A 24438-nucleotide genomic window follows, 5' to 3' on the forward strand; every position below is an offset into this window, starting at 1 on the left:
GCCCGGGAGGGGCACATACCTCACGTGAATGACGCCAGCTGATCGCCTCCCCCCCCACGTTTCCGCCCCCTCCCCTGCGCCGCCCCCTCGCTCTGGAGAAGCCGCAGCGCCGGAGCGGCTCCGGAGCCGGGCGATCGCCGCGACCCAGCTGGATGGAGCCGGGCCGGCGGACGGCGGAGCCGTGACCGGCCGGCGAGGAGCCGCGGGGGCCTGGCTGGGGGGGCAGCGATGGCTGCTGCCTAGAGAGGGGCGGTGAGAGGGGCCCGGGTGGGGGGGTCCGGCTGGCGGGGGTTGGGGATCTTCTGAGCTGCACGGGGGGGCTCTGTGTGGGGACAGCGGGGGGGGGGGAGCTGAGGCTGGGTAGATGGGAAATGGGTGTGTCGTGCTGGCTAAGGGATGGGGGGGTGGATGTGGCTGGGTAGACGGGGGGTGCCCGGGAGGATGGATGGATGGATGGATGGGGGCGGGGGGCGGAGATAGCTAGACAGAGGCGGCGAGGGGCTAAGGAGGCGTCTGGGGATGGTTGGATGGATGGATGGAGGGGGTGTGTATGGCTGGACAGACAGATGGACAGAAGGAGGCGCGGGGACAGATAAGGGAGGGTCTGAGGATGGAGGGAGGGATAAATAGACAGAAGAGGGTGTCTATGGAGGGAGGAGGGGTGTATAAAGGGGGTGTATGAGGATGGATGGATAGACAGAGGGGTGAGGATGGATGGATAGACAGAGGGGTGGGGATGGATAAAAGGGGGTGCCTGGGGACAGAGATTTACAGCCCCCCAGACTGGCACAGCCTCGGGGGCAATGTGGGCCGGGAACCGCGGCATGATCCCTGCTCTCTGGGCCCCGGGAGCCAGGCGAGGGGGTGACTCATCAGAGCGAGGGGCCTGTTGCCAGTGGAGCAGGGCTGGTGGCGGCTGGGGATGCAGGCAGGCCCGGCTCAGCCAGAGGCACCGGTGCCACGGCCCTGGCAGAGCAGTGTGGGCAGAGCCCGGTTCCCAGCCCGCCTCTGCTGAGAAAAGCGGGGTGACCCCTTGTGATGCCCGCTGAGGCGCAGGACAGCGGGACGGGGGTTGGGGTTTGGATCAGTTGCAGGGGCCAGTGTGGGATTATCCAGCGGGGCTGGGAGATGTGTGGATGCGGGGCTGGACTGGGGTGTGAAATGGACAAGGGTTATGGGTGGGGGTATTGGCCCCCGTCTCGGCTAGCCCACCCCCTCCCGGGACATGGGGGCAGTCCTGACCATCCGGAAGACAATGGGGTGAAGCAGGGGGTCAGTTCAATGCAAGCGCAGGAGTGTGGGGGAATTGGGGATGGGGTGACACCCCTCCCCCATGCCCCGAACACAGCGGGGAGGGAGAAGATGAAGATGAATTCAGCTTGTTGGCTGTATTTATGGCAGGGTCTGGGACCGGCCTGAGATCGAGTCTCCCCCCCACCATTGTGCCAGGTGCTGTGCAGACCCCAACTGAGATCGGGACCCCCACTGTGCTAGCTGCTGAATGCTGAGACGGTCCCTGCCCCGAGGGGCTTACAATCTAAATAGACACCATGCGGGAGGGGAAACTGAGGCACAGAGGGGGAAGTGAGGTCACACAGCAGGTCAGCAGCAGAACAGGGAACAGAACCCAGGAGTCCTGAGTCCCTCCCTGCCAATGCGTTGTGCTGGCCAGGTGCAGCACGGCCAGGCTGGCTCCAGGCGGGGGGATCGGGTCACTCCGCAATGGCTGTGGCCTCCCTTCTCAGCTGTGTGGGCTGGGGTGGATATTGCACTAGATCATGCTGCCTCCTCCCCTGCTCTGTCCACCTCCGCCGGGACTACTTCCAGCCTCCCAACCAATCAGCACCTCCCAAGACAGCCCCTTCACCCATGTGCTGCCCAGCCATCCACCTCCGCCGGGACTACTTCCAGCCTTTTACTTTTGGTACCTTTACCCTGCAGGTGGAGGGATACGTTAAATAGACCCAGTTCTATTTAAAACACAAAAACTCTCCATCCAGAGTTTCTGGAAATCATGGGGGCAGCTGAGATCGCCCCAGGGGCTGGGAGCAAGGCTCCTACCTGGCCCGATCCACACTTAGATCGTGTCGCATCCTCGTGGTGGCTGGGCTCACATGCGCCATTTCACAGGCGTCCGCACGCTTTCCGCAGGGAAACCCCGGTGGCACAAAACCCTGAAGTGTGACCAAAAGGGTGACAAAAAGTGTGACCAGCACCTATCACATGAGTGCGGCTGGGCCCTGCCCCCTCTTGCACGAGCGTGGCTGGGCCCTGCCCAATCTTGCACGAGCACAACTGGGACCTGCCCCCTCTTGCACGAGCACGGCTGGGACCTGCCCAATCTTGCACGAGCACAGCTGGGACCTGCCCCCTCTTGCACGAGCATGGCTGGGACCTGCCCCTTCTCGCACGAGCGCAGATGGTACCTGCCCCCTCTTGCACGAGCACGGCTGGGACCTGCCCCCTCTTGCACGAGCGCAGATGGGACCTGCCCCCTCTTGCACAAGTGTGCCTGGCACCCACCCCCTCTTGCATGGGCAGACAGGATCGGGTGGTTCAACTGGCAGCCTGTGGGACGGCTCTGTCCAGCTCCTAAATGCACCTGCCCCTGCAGTTCTACAAAACAGCGTCCTCCGGGCGTGAGCCCTGGCACGTACGGCGTGCGCGGTCAAGTCGCACAGAGCCCGACGTTTGGCAGAGCCCGGGTTCAGTGTGCCCCCTGGAGGTGCCGGCCCATGGCTCTGAAAAGGCCAAAGCGCCCCCGACTCTTGGTCCCAGAACCCGCTGAGTGCAGCGGCCAAACCTGAAATGTGGATTTCCACCTCCTTTGGGACTGAAAACCCGGGGAGCTGCTCAAAATGGAGCCGGTCCTTCAGCCGCATAGGCCTGATTAGTCCATGAAACTCTCACCCTGTAGGACACGCCAGTTGCTACATTTACATTTTAGATCCCATTGCACCTGGATGTTACACTAGTTAGTGTGACGTCCCCCGCTATGTCACCACTCCCCTGTGCAGACTGTAGAGTATGTGTCACTGTTACAGAGCGATGAGCGGATCTGAAAGTGTCACAGAACCTAAACAGAGAAAACGCCGTCTAGATTCGATTTATTTCCTCTGTTTAGATTCTCTTGTGCCATTTCTTATTCGCTTAACAACTCTTGCACGGGTTATTTTGTGTCCCTCTCGACTTCCCGGTGAGAGCTTCGGATTTTCTGTCCTGTTCAAACGCTTCAAACTGAGCCAAACAAAGCCTCCGGCGGCTCCTGAGGTTCCCGGCTCGGCATCGCCCCGGAATTTCCATCCCACGCACGTTCCAAGAGCTCGGCCTGTCCTCCTGACTCGGGGCGACTGGTCAGATTGGCTCCATGTGGCCGGCGAAGACCCCCCCAAAGGAGCAGGGGCGGGAGAGCTAGTGGCAGGATGGCAGCTGGATTGGGAGCCCGTGGGGGGGGGGGGTCAGGCTGTGGAGGGCAGCGAGCGCTCGGCCTGGGAAATGAATCAGGGGCGAGGGGCAGTTTGCGGCATGCGAGATGCTGCTTTGGGGGGGGAACCTGGGATCTCCGTTTGCGCAGTGCCTGGGCAGGTGGGTGGTTGTGTGGGGACGCACTGACCCCTCTGCCTTTGGGTCTCCTTTGCCAGGTGCCCCCTCCCCACGGAGGGACCCCCTCTCCCCTGCGCCCAGAGCGGGCATCATGGCTGGCAGGAAGCCGGAGCTGAAGAGAAGCGTTTCCATCATCCCCTGCTTTGTGTTCGTGGAGGTAAGGGACGCCCTGGGCCTGAGGGGGGTGGGGCTGGGCACCAGGACGCCTGGGTTCTCTCCCGGGCTGTGGGAGGAGAGTGGGGAGAACAAAAAGGGGACTTGGAGTCAGGACCCCTGGGTGCCGTCTCCCCACTCAGCTCAGCGAGAGACCCCAACGTGAACGAATGTGCCTAAAAACAGGGACCCGGCACCGCTCTCTTCCCTCGTGCCAGCCCCCCACTCTGTCTCTGGGGCAAGCCCCTTGGCACCTGCAGTCCCCCCGCTTCGTGCTCTGAGCACCCCGCAGGGAGTCCACCTGCATTGGACAATGGAAGGAGATTTACACACCCGGAGGGAGATTTACACCCCCAGCCCATCAACTTCTCTCTCTCCCTCCAGCAACCCCCTCTCCCCCCCACCCTAACAATCCCACCCAGCCTCCTCCTCACCCTCCTCCAGCTGCTCAAACCCGGCTGGCTTCCTGCAGAGGGGTGGGTCGTCGTCAGTGTCCTTTGTCTCCAGGTACCAAATCTCTGGGCCATCGGAGTGGCTGTTGTTTTCTGGGACTTTCCATGGCCAGGCCCCAGACAGCCAGGCGTCAGTCTCACCTGAATCTCTCTCCCCCCTCCTTCCCAGTTCACCATGCAGCACACAGGGGAAACTGAGGCACGCCCCGTGTTCACACAAAACATTATGAAAAATCCCCCCTATGTCTCAGGCAGCGTCCCCGCCAGCGCTGTGAGCTTCTCTGCAGCAGTGCCCTGCCATCCCCACTTCCTCATGCGCTAGCACCAGCCCAGCCCCTCCTGCCATGATCCCGCCCCCCAGGGTGAGACACGGGGCTTTTGCCATTGAGGAGGGTCCTGTGTTAAACAGCAAGTGTGGCTGGGGGTGGGGTGGGGGGGGTCATGCTGGGGAGGGCTAATCCCGCTTAGGAACACAAAGCCAGCCCAGAGAGCCAGGTCACGAGCCAGAGGATGAAAGTTATCTGTCGTCACTTCATAAAATCTTGGCCCTGACCCCTGATCACTGCCAGTCCCCTGGGGCAGGGGGGCCCAGACAAATCCTGGCCGGGGCGGGTCTCCCATCCGGCCAATGCAACGCCAGCCCCCACTCCCTTGATTACAGGATCCTTCATCATTTCCTGTCCTAAACAGCCCACGAGCCCCCACCCCAGAGGTGGCTGTATCTCGGCGCCAGATGAGAGGTCTCTGTATAAACAGTCGCCATGTCCCACCCCAGAGCTGGCTGCATCTTAGCACCAGGCAAGGGATCTCTGTATAAACAGCCACCATGCCCCACCCCAGAGGTAGCTGCATCTTAGCGCCGGGCGATCCTGCAATGTTGAACAGCCACAGGGTGGTGTGGACAGGTCAGTTTGTCCACGTGCCCTGGCTGGCTTGTGTCTGGTAACACAAGCGGCCCAGGTCCTAGCTCTGGGTCAGGGAGGAGGGGGGTGGGGAAGCCGTAGCGGGGGAAGCGCCTGCCCCAGTTTGGCTGAGGCGGGCGCCTCTTCCCCCGGCCGTGATGTGATGTGGAGCTACAGCGGGCGCCCAAGCGTGAACGGGCGTGCACGAGGGAGCTTGCAGGGAGCGGGGGGGGTGGGGAAGGCGGGACCGATGGCTCCTGGGCTTCCCTCCCCCCCCCCCCCCACACACACTCTCTGCATCCTCGCTCCTGTCCGCCTGGCGCTCAGTCCGGGCCGGGCCGGGCCGGGGCCGGGCGCTCAGCTGCCATGTTCTATTTCCAGCTGGTGATCATGGCGGGCACCGTGCTGCTGGCTTATCACTTCGAATACACCGACACCTTCCCCGTCCACATCCAGGGCTTCTTCTGCTACGACAGCGCCTACGCCAAGCCCTACCCGGGACCCGAGGACGCCAGCCGCGCCCCGCCCGTCCTCGTCTACTCCCTGGTCACCGCCGTGCCCACCGTCATGGTGAGGGGGGCGTGGGCACCCGGGCGGGAGCTGGGCTGGGAGGCAAAGAGGGGCTACGCGGGCGGGGCTGGAGCAGGGGGGTGAGGTGGCGGGGACCTGGGGGGCAGCCTGCTTTCGAGGCCGGCTGGGGCTGCTGCGTGGGGCCGGCTGGGGGGTGTTGTAGGTGGCAGAGCCCAGTGGGGGCTGGCATGTGGGGTGGGGACGTGGGCCAGGGGGGAAGGGGCTCTGCTGGGACTGGGATCTCAGAACCGCTCCTGCCCTGGGCCGGTCCCCCCGCCCCACACACACGCCTCCCCGTGGGTCACACCTGGGTTCTGAGCTCTGCCCTTTGACCCTCCAGACCCAGGCCAACCCCTTGGGCTTCGGGCAGTGTTGTGGCCTGGGCTCCCCCCAGCTCTGCCGGTGCCCCTCGGTGCCCCCGCCCCCCCCTTCTCCATCCCCATTTTCCCATTCTCTCTTTCTCCATCTCTGCCCTCAGCCCACCACCTCCTCCCCCTCAGCCCTGCCCTTCCCCAATCCCCGCTTCATCTCTCCTGGGAGGGGGGGAATTGAGGCAGGGTTTGGGGGAGAAGCCGCTGTCCCGTCCCCCCGCCCCAGTTTGCAAGCCGGGAGCTCCCCGCCAGTCTCCTCACGCCCCGTGCGCTCCAGTTGGCTAATCTCCCTGCCCCCGGTGGCTGCACCATCTGCTGGTTCGGGGGGAGTGGGGAGGGGTAAGTGGGCCCGGATCCAGGGAGGGCTGGAGGGGGAGAGGGGGGTCAGGGATCCCCGACTCCTCCCTGCACAGTGCCTCACTCCCCCCCCCCAGCGCCTGGAGCAGGGGGGCCAGCGTCGCTATCCAGTCTGGGGTCCTGATGGCCGCTGGGCACCCCTCTGGAAGGGGCAGGGTACGGGCAAAAGAGGGGAGCTAGGGGACCTGATCCTGCACCCGGGGCCCGATTCTCAGTTGCACTGACACCCCTTTAAGCTTCTCAGGCGGGACAACCCACAGCCCAGGGCCCCCAGGCTGGCATATGGTCCCGGCTGGGGGGGTGTGGCTGGCACACATTGTGCTGGGCCTGCTCCCTGCCCCCCAGAGTTAGAGCAGCCCCGAGGCTGCCCTGGCTGGCTCCGAGACCCCGCGCCTGCCCCCCGAGGGGTGGGAGGGGTCAGCCCCTGCAGATGGGGCCCAGGCGGGGATTGGGCCCTGTGGGGGTCGCTGCTGGAGCCGCTAACTTGGATCCGCCCCCCTGCAGATCCTGGTGGGGGAACTGGCCGCCTTTTTCTGCCGGCCGTGGGGGCGTGAGGAGAAAACCATCGTCTCTGGGGAATGCTGCTACTTCATCCCGCTGCTGAGACGCATCGTCCGCTTCCTGGGTGAGTGGGGGGGCGTGGTGCCCCCCGAGCCTGACCCACAGCCCCCCCTGCTCGCCCCAATTCTGCCGGTGCCTCCCGCTCCCCACCTGCAGCCCCCACTAATTGCTCCCCCCTGCTGCAGGTGTCTATTCCTTCGGTCTGTTCACCACCACCATCTTCGCCAACGCCGGGCAGGTCGTCACCGGCAACCAGACCCCCCACTTCTTGTCCGTCTGCCGCCCCAACTACACCGCCCTGGGGTGCCAGCTGCCCGGCCCCCAGTACATCACCGACCGGGGGGCCTGCGCCGGGAACCCCGCCCTGGTCACGGCCGCCCGCAAAGCCTTTCCCTCCAAGGATGCTGCCCTCAGCGCCTACGCCGTGGTCTACACCGCCGTAGGTGCCAGGGACCTGGGGGGGGGGGGGGGCTCAGAGAGGCCGATGGGGCTGTAGGGCAGAGGGAGGGGCTGGCGGGGGCATGGGAGAGGGTAGGGAGGTGGGGGAGGAGGGCAGTGGGAGGGGGAGGGGGGCAGGCTGCTTGGAGGAGGTTTGTGGGGCAAAGGGGAGGGCAGTGGGGTCGGGGGGGGGCTATGGGGCAGGGGGAGAGGAGCAGGCAGTGGGGGGCCGGGGGCAGGGCTGTGTCAGCTCTGTGCTAACCCATGGATTATGGAGGCGCCAAGGTCCCCGGATTCTGGTGGCAGCGAGCAGCCCCGGATCGGGCCCCTCCTGGAGTCCCGGCCCCGCAACAGCTGTGAACTCTGGGGTGTCCGACCCCCTGAGTGAAGCTGGGGGGGGGTGACCCCGGCACTGGGGGGGGGTCCCATCAGATGGGGTGCAGCGCCCTCTGCTGGGGGCACTGTCTGGGGGGCGGGAGGGGTTCCGATGGCTCCCGGGGGCCCCCCCCTCACCCGCTCTCTCCCCCCAGATGTACGTGACGCTGGTGCTGGAGGTGCGGGGCTCCCGGCTGGCCAAGCCCTCGCTGTGCCTGGCGCTGGCCGGCCCGGCTGCCCTGGTGGGCGTGGTGCGGGTGGCCGAGCACCGGAACCACTGGGCCGACGTGCTGGCCGGCTTCCTGACCGGCTCCGCCATCGCCACCTTCCTGGTGAGCCCCCCCCGGCCACCCCCCCGGCCTCCCCACCCACTGTGCCTCCGAGACACCCCCCCAAACCACACAGCACCCCCCCAATGCCCACGGCCCCCCCCCGGGAGACCTGCCAGCCACACACAGGGCCCCCCCCCGGGAGTCTCTCCCTGACCAGCTGGGGGGGCGCTGTGTGGGAGGGGGCGGGGAGGGCTCATGGGGGGGGCCGGCCCCTCTCTCACTCTGTGTCCCCGTCCCCAGGTGACCTGCGTGGTCAATAACTTCCAGAGGAAGACGCCGGTGGCCCAGAAGCCGGCGCCAGCCGGGAGCCTGGCCAGCGTCCCCGGCGTGGGGCTGCCCTGCGTCGAGAGCCCCCTGGAAAAGTTCAGCGCAGCCCAGGTGAGGGGCAGGGCGCCCGCCCCACGCCGCTGGCCCGGGGAAGCAGCCAGCTCTGGGGAGCGACAGGCCGGCCCATCACCCGCGCCGCGGAGCATCCTCCGGGGCCAGGGCCTCGTTGCTCACCCACCGGGACCCCTGCCTCCCCCCCGAACCCCAGCAAAATTCAGGGGGCTGCAGGGAGCAGGGGTGGGGGGGCTGCAGAAGGGGAGTGTAGGACTGGGAAGGCAGGGAGCTGTGGGTCGGGACTGAGGGGCAGTCAGGTGTGGGGGAAAGGAGGGGGTCACACAGCCCTTCCCCCTCTGCTGCGCTCCCCTGCCCGACCTCGCACTCTGACCAGGGGGAGATCTGGGGCCGGGCAGGGGCCGTTCCTCTCGGGGTGGGGCCAGGACAGCACGGCCCCCGACCACTGGCGTGTGGGGCTGGAAACGTCATCCCTCCCCCATCCCCTCACCCCCAACACGCCCATCCTTGGCCCCTCCCCCTGCAATGCCCGGACACACCCACCTGCCCCCCCAGCTGCGGGGCGTTCATGCTGGGAGTGCGGGGGCGTCAAGGGGGGGGAATTTTCACCAGGCCCCTGGCACCCAGCACCCACGACAGCTGGCTCTAGGGTGGGGGTGGTTCCGGTACAGCCCCAATCTGGGGGGGGGACCGTGCTGGGGAATCGGGGTCCCATGTGGGTGGGGGGCATAGACCCCAAGTTCTGCATCCTTCTTCCCCCCACCTCCCCCCCCCCCCGCCATTCTCCATCTCAAGCTGCTGATTCCCCCCCATGAGCCCCGAGTCCCTTCCCTCCCCCCAGCTTCCCATCGCACGACCTTGGCCCTCACCCCTGTAGGACCCCCCCCCGTGAGACCCCCCCAATCCCTGCCAGGTGTGAGCCTCCAGTGACCCCTCAACCCACCCAGATGTGACCCCCCCCGACACCTGACCCCCCCCCCCATGGTGAGCAAGGAGCAGGGGCCTAACATGGTTTCCATCTTTCTGTCCTTTCTACCCCCTCCGCCTCCCCCCACCTCGCCTGGTGCTGCTCTCCCTGGGGGGGCCCTAAGCGGGTCAGGGACCCCCCAGAAGAGCAGGATTTCTCGACGCTGCTCACCCGAGGCCTGGAGAGGCAGCTAGCTCGTTCCCTCCGCGCAGGGGGCCACGCCGGGGCAGCTCGGCCCTACGAGTAAGTGCCACCCCCCCACGCCCTGCTGGAGACCTGCCGAGGGAGCGCCCCCTCCCCCCAGCCCCAGGCAGGTGCAGCATAGGCCCGGTGCAAGGGGGGGGGGGGATGTGGGGCCGGAGAGGGAGCGAATGGGGAGGGTTGATTATAAATGGGGGAGATTTGGGGGGAGGAAAGCACTGGGGATGTTTGTTGGGGGGGGAGAAACAAGTTTTGGAGGAAAATGGAGATTTTGGGGAAGTGAAATGGGAAATTGGGGGCAAAAGGAGAGAAATTGGGGGGATTTGGGGGTGGAACAACCTACCAGCGCTGCCTGAGCCTGATTGCAGAGGGGATAACAACCTACTAGTGCTGCTTAAACCAGATTGCAGAGCAGTTAACAACCTACTAGTGCTGCCTGAGCCAGATTCCAGAGGGGACGCTAACCTACTAGCGCTACCTGCTAACAGCATCGCTCCCTCAGTTCTAGCCATAGTGGGTTCTGCTCTGGTACCCAAGGTTGTGGGTTCAATGTGGGGGGGTTCCTAACTTTTTCTAGGGGTTTTGGGGCCATGTTTAAAGCTCTCCCCCCCCCCCCCGTTTCTTTCCCCTCCAGGATCACAGAGCTCTGCTCCCAGCGATCACCTGACCCCCAGCTGTGTCTCTTCCCCAGCACCCCCGACGTGCTGATCCCCTCCCGCTCCGTCACCAGCGAGGTCTGACGGCAGCTGTGGGGAGAGGGGAGGTCGGCCCCACACAGCCCCCCCCCCAGGACACCCCTCTGCATATCCCCCCCGCAACTGTCTCCATCCCTTTAACCAACTCCTCCCTGGATTGTTTGGGGCTCGTAGGGGGCTTGTGATGGTGGCATGGGGGGGGGGGCATATGGGGGTGGGCGGAATAAAACTTCACCCTCCTTTTCTATATGGCCCGGCTTTCTCACTACCCCCCCCCCCCCACGAGATGGGCCCAATCCTGCCGCCAGGGCACTAAGTGGGTGCTTCACCCCCCCCCACACACATCCTGCAGCCACTGAAGTTGGGGTGATAGGAGCTGAATTAGGGCCAGACAGTGGCCAAATCCCCCCCCCCACCAAGCACCCCAAGACCCCCCCCCCAGCCAGGGGCTGATTCTCCTCTCTGCAGGCTTGGGGGGGGTTGGGTTTTATGTCAGTGAGTTTGATTGGGGGGGGTGGGAGCAGCATCTGAACCACCCCTCGGCCCAGAGACCCCGCGGCGCGGACGGGGGAAGGGGGGGGACTGACAATGGGGCAGAGCTGAGTGAGGGGGACAATGGGGGATGGAGGAGGGTGATGGGGGGCAGAGCAAGGTTGGGGGCAATGGGGGGGTTGCAGCGAATCCCGGGGGGGGGCCCTGTCTGGATTGAGGGGAAGTTTGTGGGGGAGGGCTGGGGGGTGTATATGGGAGGAGTTGGGGTTGTGGGGAGCAGGCATGGCGGGGGGGGTCTTTCTATCTCTGGAGTCTGTTCCTCCTGGCTGCTTGGCCCCTACAACCAGGACCTTCTCCCTCGGGGGGGGGCAGGATCCCAGGCCACCCCCCCCCCCCGCCTGAGCACCCTGCCCCAAGAAGTGGGGGAGGGGGGCCCCTGAGCCCATTGGGAGCAGGGCAGGGGGGCTCCCCCCCCCACCAATCACAGATTATCACTGTCCAACCGCAGGGGGGGCTCAGAGGGGGGAGGGTCTCATCCAAGCTCCACCCACCGAATAAGCTCCACCCACAGGCGTTGCCCAGACCGGATGGGGTGGAGGGGGGAGGGTGGGGTTCCTCTAACTGGGGTCCCCCCACGTGGCTTGGCCAGGTTCCTGGGATTTGGCTCCTCCTTGCCTGAGGGTGGCCCCCCCCCCATGACCCCCACTCGTGGCAACAACTGACTCGTGGCTGATCCATGCCCCCCCCCCCCCCCGCCCCGTTCACACCCCTACAAACCACTGAGCCGGACTCGCCAGCGTCACACCTAGAGACGGACTCGCTCCTAGCACCACAAGCTGGGATTGTGGGGGAGCGACCCCAGAGCAGCGGGGGGCGGGGGGGGGCATAGCTGCGGTATCGACGCCCCGACCGCTAGCAGGGAGCGACCAGGCCTCAGCCACGCTTCTGCTCCATTGGGTCGTCCGGCCAGGGCTGGGGGAGTCTGCCACGGAGAAATCCCCCCCCCTCGCTGGGATATGGGGGGCCGGGACCAGGGGGGAGTGGCTGGGTGGGGGGTGGGGAAGGGCTGATCCAAAGGTGGGGGGGGGGGGGGGGGGGGTCAGGCTAAATCTGACGTGTTTCCAAGAGGATTTAATAAAAATCTCGTTTGTAACAGACGCCGGTGGCCTGGAGGGTCGTTAATCTGCAGCCCCCGGAGTCAATCCCCCCTTGAACGAGAGAGGGTGTGTGAGACTGCAAAGGGGGGGGGGAGGTCAGAGCAAACAGCGCAGTCAGTGCCCCTCAGTCCCGACCCGCAGCCCCTGCTCTCCCAGCCCTGTCCCCCCCCACGCCTGACTGGCCAAGCGGCAGCTCAGGCCGTGTCAGCCCCATGACTCAGAACGCGTTGCTCATGGGGGGGCTCAGAGCAGCCCCTCCCCCTGCCCCGCCCCCCCCCCCGGGGACACGCTCCCCCAGTGACTCAGGCTCAGTTTATTGGCAGAGTGTGACCCCCCCCATCCCCTAACCCATGACCCTCACTCCCTGCCCCCCTGAGCCAGCCAGTTCCCCTGCCATGGGGCTGGACCAGAGCCGGCCCCCCCAGAGGGAAAAGGCCCTGGGCTGGAATTCCCCCTTCCCCCCACCCTGATGCCCCTGGGGGCAAATCTCTCTTGGATGCAGTGGTTTATTCTTCGTTGCCGTGGAAACACCATCCCAGGAGGCGGGGTCACATCATGGGAAAACAGCCCCCCCTCCACACACACACACTCAGCTCAATGCCTGGAGCTGGGATGGGCAGCAGGGGGTGGAAGGGTGGGGGGCATCTCCCTTGGGGGCAAGTTATTCCCTCAGGGACTGCGCAGCTGCCTTTGAGGGCAGGGTGGGGCTGAGGTGAAAGGGAGATGGGGGGCAGCGGGATTAGCTGCTAATTAAATGCACTGCCCAGCCCCATGGGGCCCAGCTCCAGCCCTGAGACAGGGCCCCTGCTGGGCACCACCCCCCCCCCCCATCCCAATCACAGTCCAACCAGCCTGGGATGAACTTTTGAGCCCTTTAAAACTTTCCCTCCGACTCACCCCCCCTCTGACTCGCCAGGTTCTGCAGAAAAAAATCTCACCGCCAGCGTCCAGCCACACGGGGCCGGCTTTGCGTTTGGCCGGCGAAGGGTCCCCTTGGCCGGGAACTGGGGCTTGGGGGGGGTGGCGATGCCGAGACACCTCCCAAGCCCAGCTGTGGGGCAGGTCTCACGAGGAATGGAAACCGGCATCCAGGCGCCCCCGCCAGGCAGAGAGGGCCCCAAGACGTCAGCGCTGAGTGTGACCATAATTGCACCTAGCGTTGGACTGGGTGGTTAGAGCGGGGGAGGGGATCGGGAGCCAGGACTCCTGGGTTCTAGCCCCATCTCTGGGGAGTAGGGTCTAGTGGTTAGAGCAGGGGAGCGTGGCACCAGGATTCCTGGGTTCTCTCGCCAGCTCTGGGAAGGGGGTGGGGATCTCGTGGTTGGAGCAGGGGGCTGATGTGACAAAGTGGGACTTTTTCTTACTATTTTGTATGAATACTGTGTGCGCCTCAGTTTCCCCAATGTGCTGCCTGGGTCACTAGGTGGTGGGACAAGGTGCTTCATTCTTCGTAGCGATCCGGGTGCGCCTGGTGCCTGGCTGTCTGGGGCCCAACGCCCAAAAGGAACCCCAAAGACAATGACCTGGCCCTTCGGGTGCCCAGCAGTGCACAACGCAGGACTGCCAACCCCTGCTCCAGAAAGCCAGCCGGGAGAACAAAGCGCTGAGACACATGGCCAGGCGAGCAGCAGCTGGGGTGTCTCAGCCCCTCTATTCCCTCCCCAAACAGAGCAGTGGGGGAGTTAACACCTAACTGGGAAGCATCCGGGCAGCTCCCCCCCTCTGGGAGCAAGGGGCTCAGGCTCTCGGCAGACTCAGGCAGTGTCGCTGCGTCAGTTACACCCAATTCTTCTCCTCCAGCTTCTTCTCCTCCCCCAGGCGGGCTGGAAACGTCTTTTTTTAAGACCAAAAGCCGCGATTTGGACTCTGGGGCCTCAACCCAGCCCTGGATCCAGCGGGGGCTGCAAGCGGCCTGGCTCCTGACACATGGACTCCGATCTTCAGCCCAAACCTCCTAGCAAATCCAGCCAGGGAGGGGCAGGAATATCGATCCCTTGGCTGGTGGCAGCGGGTTCAAACTGATCAGCCTACCTGGGAATGCCTTTGTTGCCATAGAAACGTCACTCATTGCTCCGCCTGTCCGTCAGCGCTCGGAGAAGCCCTGGTTTGTCTGGCTGGGGTTAGCACAGCCTCGCCAAAGGCGGGGTGCATCCCTCTTTAGCTGGGTACTGCTGTGGGCAGATGCCCCTGGTGTTATTTTCCACCACTGATTTTTGGGTAAATGATGGCAGAGCTGAGATCGGGACCCCTGTCATGCTAGGCACTGCCCAGACCCCGACCGAGATCAGGGTCCCTGTCGTGCCAGCTGCTGTGCAGATGCACAGGAAGAGACAGTCCTATGAGTTCCTCGTCTACATAGGTGGGAGGGGAAACTGAGGCACAGAGCAGGTCACCCAGCAGGCCAGTGAAGGAGCTGGGAAGAGAACCCCACTTTCCTGAGTCCCAGGCTGGTGCTTTCCCCATGGGGCAACACCAACTCCTCCCCCCCATCCCCTGCATTGCCCCATTAATTGCTACATAAAGGGCTGGGCGCCATGGACCCTTGGCTTGGCCGCTGTTGCACATGACAAGGCTTGGAGCTGAGCGTCAGGAGTCCTGGGTTCTGTCGTCCTGGCTCTGGGTTCTGACCTTCCCCCGTGCCTCAGTTTACCTCTCCGCAGGGATCCAAGAAAGGCTCCTGGGGCATGTCTTAATGAATATTCATGAGGTGCTCTGAGCTCATTGGGCAGAAGGCACAGGGGTGGGGCATGGCATTGTAACGGCCTGGGTGTATTTATGCCAAGCTCAGCCCCTGAGACAGACCCAGTGGGGCCCAGCTCTGCCCCCATGCTGTGCAGGCATGCCCAAGGAGCACCCTGGGCTGGATAATGGCACCGGCGTGATGGGTCTATGCCCAGGGAGCCCCAGCTCCCGGAGGCAGGTGATTGCCTCAGGATGGCAGCTCTTGCTGGAAACAAGCGAGACATTTCTCGCCTTCGGGGTTGGGGTGTAACCAACGCTGCCTGAGTCTGCAGAGAGCCTGAGCCCCTTCCATCAACCCCACTAGCTGGGGGTGGGTGGCTAGGGGCAGGCCAGGATCCCAACCCTCTGTTAGTGGGTGTGGGGGGCGGAGGGTGCTCTCCTGATGTGATTGGCACCGGTATTTCACGTTGAGGAGCTGGGGGATGGTAGAGTCTGAGGGACTTAGTGAAGTGGGGGAAGCAGCTGGATCGGGGGCCTGGTGGGGCCCCAGGGTGATCCCCACAAGCAGAGAGCAGGGATCGGGGCTGGATAATTGGGGGAGCGTGGGAGGAGGGGAATCTCGCCTGGTATATTACAGCTGTTTCCCCTTCCCCAGGCTCCACAGTCCCAGGCCTGCAGGTGTGTATGGGGCGGGGGGCGCTGAGTGACAGGGCCGGGGCTGCTCCGGCCCGCAGGGCGGCCAGGGTGGGGACCACGGCGAGTGACCTCAGCCCCCTGCAGGGCTCCGGGGTCCCTGAGAGATCTGCCCCAGACCGACCCCTTGGCTCCAGGGACACTGAGATGTGCCAAGAGCTGGCTGCCCCACAACTGGGCTTCTGGCAGAGATAGGGCCTGGGCACCAGGGCCGTGGGGGGGGGGGAAGGGAGGGCTGAGCCAGTGCCGGGCACCAGGGCTGGGGGGGGGGGGGTCTTAGCCATTGCCGGGGCCCAGGCAAAGCCAGCTGGGGCTGGGCTAGGCCCAGAGCTCCCCCCAGTGGGGGGCTGGAAATCCAGCTGGGCTCCCCCCCCCACGTGTCCGCAGAGCCCCAGTGCCTGCCCTAGAGCGAGCGGGTGCAGGGGCCAAGGACCCCATGAGGCGTGTGGAGGGGCTTCGGTGCCAGAACCCGGCCTGGCTCTGGGGGTGGGGTGGGGTCTGCCTGGCGGGGGGCGGCGGTCTGTCTGTCTGCCAGGCATCCGCGTGTTTGCATCCCACTCCTTCACCCCACCTCACTCCCTTTGCACCCCACTTTCCCCCACCCCTCCCGGTCACCCCACTGCTCCCTCCCAGCCCCTACGCAGCCAGGCAGTCTCCCCCTGGGGGCGGGCTCAGTTTCCCCCCTGGGGGCGGCCCCTCCCCCCTAGATCCCCACCTTCCCCCCAGACCCCGCTGTCCCTCCCGGCCCCTTTCTCCAGACCCCCCCCCCCACTCCCCCCAGACATCGGGGCGTCTCCGCCTTTACAACCAGGGGCCACGATCCTCCCCCGCCCCCCCCACTCGCGTGACTGTCACCCGCGGACAAGCCCCACCCCACGCCGGGGCTTTGCCGCTCCCCGCCCCGGACAGGCTGGCGAGCCGCGCCCCCCCCCCCCCCCCCCCCGCACCCCACCCCGGCGGGCACAGGGCGTGGTACCCACCGGCCTGCTGCGGGTCCTGGCGCGGCAGACGGAGCTTTCACCCCGGGGTGGGGTGAAAACCCCCGCGGTGGGAGCCCCCCCCGGCCCGGCTGGGGGGAGTGTCACCCCATCGCGTTACCCCTCCATCCCTGGTGGGGGGGGGCGGCTGGCTGCAGTGACAGCGGGGGGGTCGGGGGGGGGCTCGCCTCTTTTCTTTTCCCAGGCATGTTTACAATCTGGCGCTGGGCTGGGAGCGGGTGGGCTGGCGGGGGGGGGCAGGGGCTGCTTTTTCCCAGAAACATGGAGGTTTCTGGACTGGGGGGGAAGGGGGGGCGATCTTGGGGAAGAGAGAGGAGGGATGAGAAGGGAGGGGAAAGGCGTGATTTTAAAGACACATCCGGCTGGAATTCCACAAGAAACGCTGGGATTTCCTCCGCCGAGAGAAAAGATCCAGAAGGAGCCAGAACTGCTGAAAGCCGGACGGACGGACGGACGGAGGGACAGAGGCGAAGCCAGCTGGGCAGCCCCCCTGCCTCCCCGCCGCAGGAGCCGCCAGACAAAAGAGGGGTGAGTCCAGGTCCCTGGGGTTCCTTCTTCTTTATTGCCACAGGGACCTTTGCTTCCCTTTTGCTATTTCCTCGGCTTTCCCAGGACTGGATGACTTTGCTGGTGCATTTCACCCCCCCTGTGTGTGTGTCTGTCTGTCTGTGTGTCTGATGAGCTAAAACAGGGCACCATGCTAAGAAAACCCACTGGGTTTGTTTGTTTTTTTTCCATTCCCCATTCATCCCAATCTGCCCCTTTCTTTCCCAGGGCCAGAGCCCTATTTTCCTCCCCCTTTTCTCTTTCTTTCCAGATCATCATTATTTTTAGCCCCTTCCTCTCATGTCACTTTCCCTACCCCTAGGGGCCAGCTAATCCCCCCCCCCCCCCCCCAGCAGACACTTCCACTACAGAGGAACTGTCATTTTTCTAACCAGAAAGCACCTATTCCTGATTAGCCAGAGGGGCTGTTTCCCCCCCCCACACACACACACACACTGGTTCCCAGTCATTAAGACGCTGTCCCCTGCGATTTCGTTTTCAGAGAGCCCGCTCTTGTCATGTTTAGGGTGTTGTCTTTAGAAAATCAGCTCAGGACATGTTTCCACCCTCTCTGACAAAATGCAGCCAGCGCTCTGGTGTTTTCCGAGCCAGCGGTCGCCTCTGGTCCACACGCTCTTTCTCTGCTTTGTGGCTTTTCTCTCTGATTCCTGGGGTTTGGGGTTTTAGTTTTTGTTTTTTTCCCGTAAAGAAAAAAAAATGGGCGAAAAATCACCCCCCACCCCCACCCCTTTCCAGAAAGAAAAAAACCCTCCTTTTTATTCTTATCACTAGTTTGGCATTCGCTCCCCCCCCCCCAATCAATGGATACTTGGTACAGAGAGAGAGGCGCGTTGGAGCCCAGATTGACACCTATCACGATGCTTCCCCTAAGCCATTTGCAAATAACTGCGTCAATTGATTGCCGGGAGGAGAAGGCCAATAAATCAAAGTGCATTTTAATATTCCCAATCTGGGGGGAAGGGAGGGGGGGAAGGCTCCCGGCATCTTGGGTGCTGGCTGGACAAAGCTGTTGGATTACCCTAAAAGTTGCAGGATTCCGCTTGTTTATCCACCCACCCCCTAAAAAGACCCAAAAATACCAGAGATGCCCTTCCTAAATCTACCCTCAAACCCGCCCCTTCACCCCCATTTTCTGCCTCTGCTGCTCATCTCCCTCCTTGGCTTCTGATCAGTGATCAATCGCTGCCAGCATTTTGCCTGTGTGTGTGAAAATGACAAGCCCTGCTCATGGCTGATGGAAATCCGCCCTGGCTCCTTGGATCTCAGACCCTAGGACAATGCGAGCCACCCATAAACTGGGAGTTTGGAGTCAGGGGAGCTGGCCTCGGTGCTGAAGGCGAATGATTGGGTGGGGGGGAGGAAGTGGGGGAGCAGAGGAAACCTGATTTCTAGCCAGCTCCTTCTCATTTAGAAAGATCATAAGATCTCTCTTGTCATCAAGGCCCAGACCCGTTTTGGACACGCCGTTTTCCTAGCCAGACTGATCTGGAAAATATCCGGTTAGGGCTGAAGACGGAGATAAGGTCAGAGCAGGGGACTGGGAGCTGGTTTGCGGGAGAGCCAGCTCTGATCAGAGATTTTCCCCCAGCCTTGGGGTGGGGAGTGGGGGTTCAGAGAGCGGCTGTGAGGAGTTCAAGCCAGTTGGACTCTGTTAGAGCCGCAGAGAGGATCCCTGAGCGGAAGGAATGCCAAATGTGGTGGGGTGGGCTTTGAAATACTACCTCTCCTCGGCACCATTGAAAACTCCAGCCCGGAGGGAATGAGTATAGAGCGATGTGCCTCAGTTTCCCCATCTGTAAAATGGGGGTAGTGATCCTTGCTTCGTTTTAGATTGGCAGCTCTTTCGGGCAGGGTCTGTCTCTTGCTGTGTGTCTGGGCAGCGCCCGGCACAGTGGGGGGGGGGGTGGGCCTGATCGCAGTTGGGGTCTCTAACCGTGACTGTGAGACATGTAATAACAATTCCAGAGCCCCGGCATTTGCAGAGCAGGCGCCCCTAGGAGCAAGAGGAGGTGTTAAGGAAGAGTGGAAATCAGGGTGTGTGGGGGGGAGCAGAATTAAATAATTATCTGGGTGCTTTATTGTGCTCCCTGCTTGGAGGGGGAAGGGTCTGCCTGGTAGATCAGGAGGACTGGGTTCTAGGCCGGCTCTAAGAAGGGAGTGTGGTGTAGTGGTTAGAGCATGGAGGCGGTGGCTGGACTTCAGGACCGCCAGGTTCTATCCACAGTCCTGGGAGGAGAGCAGAGTGGGGCTTAGTGGTTAGTGTGGGGGTGCTGGGAGTCAGGACTCCTGGGTTCTCTTCCTGATTCTGGGAGAGGAGTAGGGGCTAGAGCAGGGTGGAAGTCAAGAGTGAGGGTAAATGTATTTGCCCTCAGGTTTGGATCAGCTGTAAAGAGAAGGGTTAGGGTCTAGTGGTTAGAGCAGGGGGCTCAGAGTCAGGACTCCTGGGTTCTAGCTCCGGGAAGGGAGTTGGGGCTGGTGGTTCGAGCAGTGTAAGGCGGGGAGCTCGGACTCCTGGGTTCTATCCCCCGGCTGCTCAGAGGGAGGCTGGGCCGGGTGAGACCCGCAGGGCGGCCTTTGCCAGAGTGACTCAAGGAGTTTGAATTAACCAAGGCGCCGGCCAAGCCCAAATGGACCCAGCCTTAATGAGGCCTTTCTTAGAGGAATGGAACGGTCGTTATCGCGAACCGAACCTGCCCGGGTTAAAAACCTTTCAGCCAGCCCTGCCCCACCGGGGCCATTGCCCCGCTACCACGTTCCTCAAGCCAGCATTGTGTAGGGAGGGCCCGTGGATTCCCCCAGCACCCCTAAGTTAAGGGGGTGTTTTTGCAAGCTCCCCACGTGTCTGTCTCCAGACTAGCAGGAGGGGCCTCTGGGAGTCAGGACCACTCAGCATCACTCCACTGGAGTCAAAGGGCCCAGATCCCCGGCTGGTGTCACCTGGCAGGGCTGCATGGAAGCCAGCGGAGTGCCAGCCCTGCCAAGAGTTGGGCCCCGTGGGGCTGCAGGTGGGGGGGTAAGAGAGCCCAGGGGCATGGGCACAGAATCAGGGCAGTGCCACCCGCCTGGTGTCCTGACAAGGCTTCCCCTTGTGCCTAACCCTCTCTTGTTCTTTCAGCCCCCTGCTTCCTTTCCTGTTTTCTCCGCAGGCCGGGTCGCCCGGGTGGGAGCTGTGGCCACGAGGAAGCACCCCCCGGCCCACAGGCGTCGGGTCCGCTAGCTCCCTTCGACGACGGGTATTCTTGGGTAGATAATACGGATTGCGTTGTTATTGCTTGAGAATACGCGTAGCCGAGGGGGGAGTCGCTCATCTCCCGCCTGTCTCCCTCTTTCCGGCACCGGCTGACGCTCACCCGCTGCCCACCGCCACACACAACGGCGCCTGCCCACGCCGCCAGCGAGCCAAGACCGGCGCTGGCCCCTCTGTCGCACTGCCCCCTCTGGTCGCTCCCCTCTGGTTGTGTTGGCCTGTGGAACTCCTCACCACAATACGAGGAGGATTTCCACATGGGGTCAGTCTTTCCCGTGGGGAGCAAAAGCATCCAGGGGCAGGGTGGAGGGGGCCAAAAGGGTAAGTGGGGGGGGGGTTGGAAGGGCTATAAAGCCCCCTTGGGCATTGGGGCATGAGCTGACCCCTAGATATTGGGGGATAAGAGAGGGGACAGTTAACCCATCAATGGGGTTCTTGCATCTGCCTCTGCAGCAGCTGGAGACAGGAGCCAGGGTTCAACGGGCCTGCTCCGGGCTGGGGATTCCTGTATCTTTTTCTGTCCATCCAAGCTGCTTCCCTGGGAAGCCAGCTGGGGGTTTGGACCCATCGGATCCGCTGGAGCAACAGCCACGTGCCCCAGGCGGGGACGGAGCACGAGTGGGATAATCAGCATCGCTCCTGGGGAGTCAGTCGGCCAGCGTCCACCAGGGTTTGGATCTGAGGGGCATTCTCCCCAGGGCCCGTCCCACCCCATTGCTGGAGGCACAGACGCTGGCTTCCAAAGTGGCTAGGGGGGGCCGTGATCTCCTAGGGGGCCCAACTGATCTGAAAGGGCTGAGTCAGCACCCAGGCCTTCGCCACGCATGCTTCTCAGCCCGCCCGCTTCTCCTTCTGATCTACGACAAGACATTGGGGGGGGGTTAGCCCCGATATCTCATTAATATCCCCCCAATCTCCCACTCTGCACTTCCAGCTGGAGACAGAATTCGCCTTCGCTCCCTGCTCTGAGCCCCGGCTTTTTAAAACACCTGCCCCCTGTCCACCCCAGAAGCAGCTGCATCTCAGCAGCGGTGCTCTCTCAAGCTTTGGGCAGATAACACCAGGGTCAGGGTGGGATTTCCCTCCCCCAGCCATGAGCAGCATGAGATTTGCAAAGTGACCCTCCCCCTGCCTCCCTATGGCCTGCATTCCCGGGGCGTTGTAGGAATTCTATCCTCAGTGGGGAGGCTTTCTACGGCCACCCTGGACGGGAACAAAACTCCCCGCTCCAGGAACCTGCCTTCCGGCTGTGAGAAACGACCCGGGAGGGGTAATGGGGGGAGATTTGAATTGAAGAGCAAAAATAAATGAGCCCCGGGGGTCCGCCTGGAGGGAGGTTTGCAAAGAGAGGAATTGCTGACCCCCAACTGTTGGCCTGATTCACAAATGTGGGGCCCACATTTCAGTGGCTGGGAGCTGTGGACGATCAGCCTCTCTGGTTTATGGGGCCCGGAAAGACAGAACTACCCACCGGGGATCCCAATGCTAGGGGAAAGTCCCCACGGCTAGGGGTCGTTAGATCTGGATTTTGGGAACTGCTGGGGTGTCCTGTCTACACTGCAGCCGCCAGCGAGCCGCCCCTGCTAGCACTACACATTGCAGTGTGGCCAGCGCGGTTCAGGGTCTCGAAGCCACACGGGCCGCATTGCTAGTCTTCGCACGTGAGCTGGTGTGCCTCCAGCCGGGCTCCCAGCATAGACCTACCCCCGAAAGGCCCCGCCACCAGTGGGATGGCACACGGGCACGTAGCGAGAGACACCCCCCGCACACACAGTCAAAGGGAGAGAGGGGAAACCGAGGCACAGAGCCTTGCCTGAGGTCACCCAGCAGCAGAGCTGAGCATCAAACCCAGGAATCCTGACTCCTAGTCAAATGCCCTGTCCACTGGGCCATCCTCCATCCCCCGGCGATGCGTAGGCCTTGCGCTGGCCCCGGGGCATGAGGATGGCTTTCAGCCCCAGCTGCTGATTTAGGAGACTACAGACCCTGGAAGGACTGGCCCAGGTGTTCGTGGGTGGGCAGGCGAGGAATCCTGCCACCACCCGAACTGCCCGACCGGCTCTGAGCCGCGGCCCACCCGGCCCGAGCTCCAGGCGCCGGCTGCTTCAGCTATGTCATTCGGTCAGCGTGGAGCTAAGCAGGTGCAGGGGGTCTTGTGGGGTTGGGGGGCCAGCCCCCGCCCCGTGGCCCTTTCCTTAGCAACTGGGTGAAAAATTAGTCCCAGAGACAAACACTGGCACCGTGGAAATCTATGGAAGCTTCACCATGTACTTCCATGGTGCCTGCAGCTCCTCCTGGTACAGAGTATTCTGCAGAAATCCTTTTTCTTTCTTTCTTTCTTTCTTTCTTTTAAACAAATGGGCATTGAGGGAACTCAGCACTGGAAAATGGAGGAGTTTTTTTGTGTGGAAATTTTCAACAAAAACTGAAAGGGAAAAAAAAAAAAAAAAACAAAGAAACCCCAAGCTCTAATAATCTCTTTAGAAATTTTCCATTCCTCTTATTTATGGTTTCCAATCAGCCCCATCTTGGGTTGGGGATGTTTCCATTCTGGGGTCAGTTTTCAAACGTTGGGGTTTTCGAGGCCCAGTCAAACATTTGGGAGGAAATCAGACACGTTCCCACACAAAACAAGACACTTTTCTCGAAAACCCCGATGGCCCGTCAAAAACCAGTTTCAAGGAGACATTTTCCCGCTGGCCCTAGCACGGCCCCTTTGAAAACATCCACTGGTTTTCTGCAGTTGCCTGAATGAGAATGTCGGGGCCTCAGTTCAGAAGCCTGAAATCAGACATTTCAAACACCGTTGAGGCATTTTAAGTAGGTTCAGTGAGATTTTATTCCCTCTGTGTTTGGCTACCGCTGCTGGAATTCTACGTCCAGCTGTGGTGTTCCCAATTCAAGACGCACGGTGATAAATTGTAGCCGGTTCAAAGAAGAGCCGTGAGAATGATTAGGAAACAGACCTTTTAGTGAGACTCCAGAAACTCAATCTACTTAGCTTAACAAAGAGAAGGTTGAGAGGTGACGTGATCACAGTCTGTACGTACCTACCTGGGGCACCACTATTTAACGGTGAGTTCTTCAGGCCGGCAGAGGAAGGTCGAACATGATCCATTGGCTGCAAGTTGAAGTTAGGCAAATTCAGACTGGAAATAAGGTGCAAATTTTGAACCATGCGGGGAATTAACTCCTGGAACAACTCTTCCATCAGGGGCACTTTTTAAATCAAGCGTGGCTGTTTTTCTGAAAGATCTGCCCCGCTTCAAACAGGAATTGTTCAGGCCCATGTTATCCAGCATGTCAGACGAGGATCCCTACTGGCTTCGGACTCTATCAATCTAAGCAAACCCCAGTCTTGGCCTGGGTCACAAATCCAACACGGCTCAAATTGTCCATAGTTCAGAACAAAAACAAGGCAAAAAGCTGGGGATGCTGGGGGTGGGGCAGTCCAAAGGACGTTAACCAATTTGTGACTCTCTGCGTGAGAGGGGCGTGGGTTTCTCTAGGGTTTAGGCTTTGTGGTTTGAATGTTCCCCAGTTAAGTCTGGATTGTGTGGTTTGGGGATCCCTGGCGAGGGTTCTGCACCTAGAACGGGAGTCGGCTTTTCCTCCCGCTTGGAGTTTCCAGAGCTCAGCACGTCCAGATTGTCCCAGAATGCCTCTCAAAGGCTGGATTTTCACAGCTGCTCGACTCCTGACCTGCTGTGGAAAAATCCCGGCGCACCAAGCCCGTCTGCCTGAGGTAAATATTGAGGTGTGGAGGGGAGAACCGTCCTCAGGGCACTTCTCTCGCTGGCAGGTGGGTGGCCGGGGAGCCATGGGGCTGGTTAGATATGGCCCCTGCTAGGAACATTTGCCACCCCCCATCTCTGCTCCTAGTGGGTCTGCGCATGGGGACTTGGATCCTAGTGGGAGAGGTCGCTGGGCTCCAGCATCTCTCCAGATCCTTGGCAGAGGCTGGTTGGGGAAGACAGTCAAAGCCCCAGAGCTGGGAGCCAGCCCGTGCCGTGGGCGAGTGAGGGTCTGTACGTGAGGGTGGGGTCTACTCTTAGCTTCAGCCAAGAGAATGCAGGCAGCTGGTGCTTCTGCCTGAACGGTCTTGCCCAGGGCAGGATGGGCGCCAAGCCCCATGTGCAGCTGGGGGCTCTGCTCCAGCCAGGGCCCGCCCCCGTCCCCCCGCTGAACCGTTCAGCCTACAGAACGGACTCGGCAAAGGCTCCGACGCATCCTTCAGCCCCCCTGATCTAGAACCTCCCTCCCAGTCCAGAACCACCTTCTTTACA

General features: G+C 62.4%; 1 protein-coding gene across 2 annotated transcripts; it reads left to right on the plus strand.

Moving 5' to 3' along the window:
- The first annotated feature begins 64 nt into the window (after positions 1–64).
- PLPPR2 (phospholipid phosphatase related 2) lies at positions 65–10534 on the plus strand. 2 transcript variants are annotated; one of them, XR_010922051.1, is made up of 9 exons: positions 65–252; positions 3642–3760; positions 5492–5680; positions 6913–7033; positions 7155–7408; positions 7938–8114; positions 8355–8492; positions 9545–9730; positions 10256–10390. XR_010922051.1 is itself a non-coding variant. In XM_067560362.1 (9 exons), exons 2-9 carry the CDS (start codon positions 3695–3697, stop codon positions 10359–10361), a joined length of 1170 nt encoding a protein of 389 aa, XP_067416463.1. In that variant the 5' UTR covers positions 65–252; positions 3642–3694; the 3' UTR covers positions 10362–10534. The 2 variants fall into 2 exon arrangements, 1 of the variants encoding a protein (XP_067416463.1); XM_067560362.1 differs by having other exon boundaries at positions 9545–9663; positions 10256–10534.
- Positions 10535–24438: the final 13904 nt, after the last annotated feature.

Source organism: Emydura macquarii, unplaced genomic scaffold (assembly GCF_026122565.2).
Source record: "Emydura macquarii macquarii isolate MOO-44397 ecotype Brisbane River unplaced genomic scaffold, CSIRO-AGI_Emac_v2 contig_2292, whole genome shotgun sequence".
Lineage (NCBI taxonomy): Eukaryota > Metazoa > Chordata > Testudines > Chelidae > Emydura > Emydura macquarii.

Excerpts from the sequence above, each read along its gene's own strand:
- PLPPR2 (XM_067560362.1), top strand. The coding sequence starts at position 3,695 with ATGGCTGGCAGGAAGCCGGAGCTGAAGAGAAGCGTTTCCATCATCCCC. Across the intron at positions 8,115-8,354 it reads CCGCCATCGCCACCTTCCTG|GTGACCTGCGTGGTCAATAA; the intron begins GTGAGCCCCCCC and ends CCCCGTCCCCAG. Across the intron at positions 8,493-9,544 it reads AAAAGTTCAGCGCAGCCCAG|CGGGTCAGGGACCCCCCAGA; the intron begins GTGAGGGGCAGG and ends GGGGGCCCTAAG.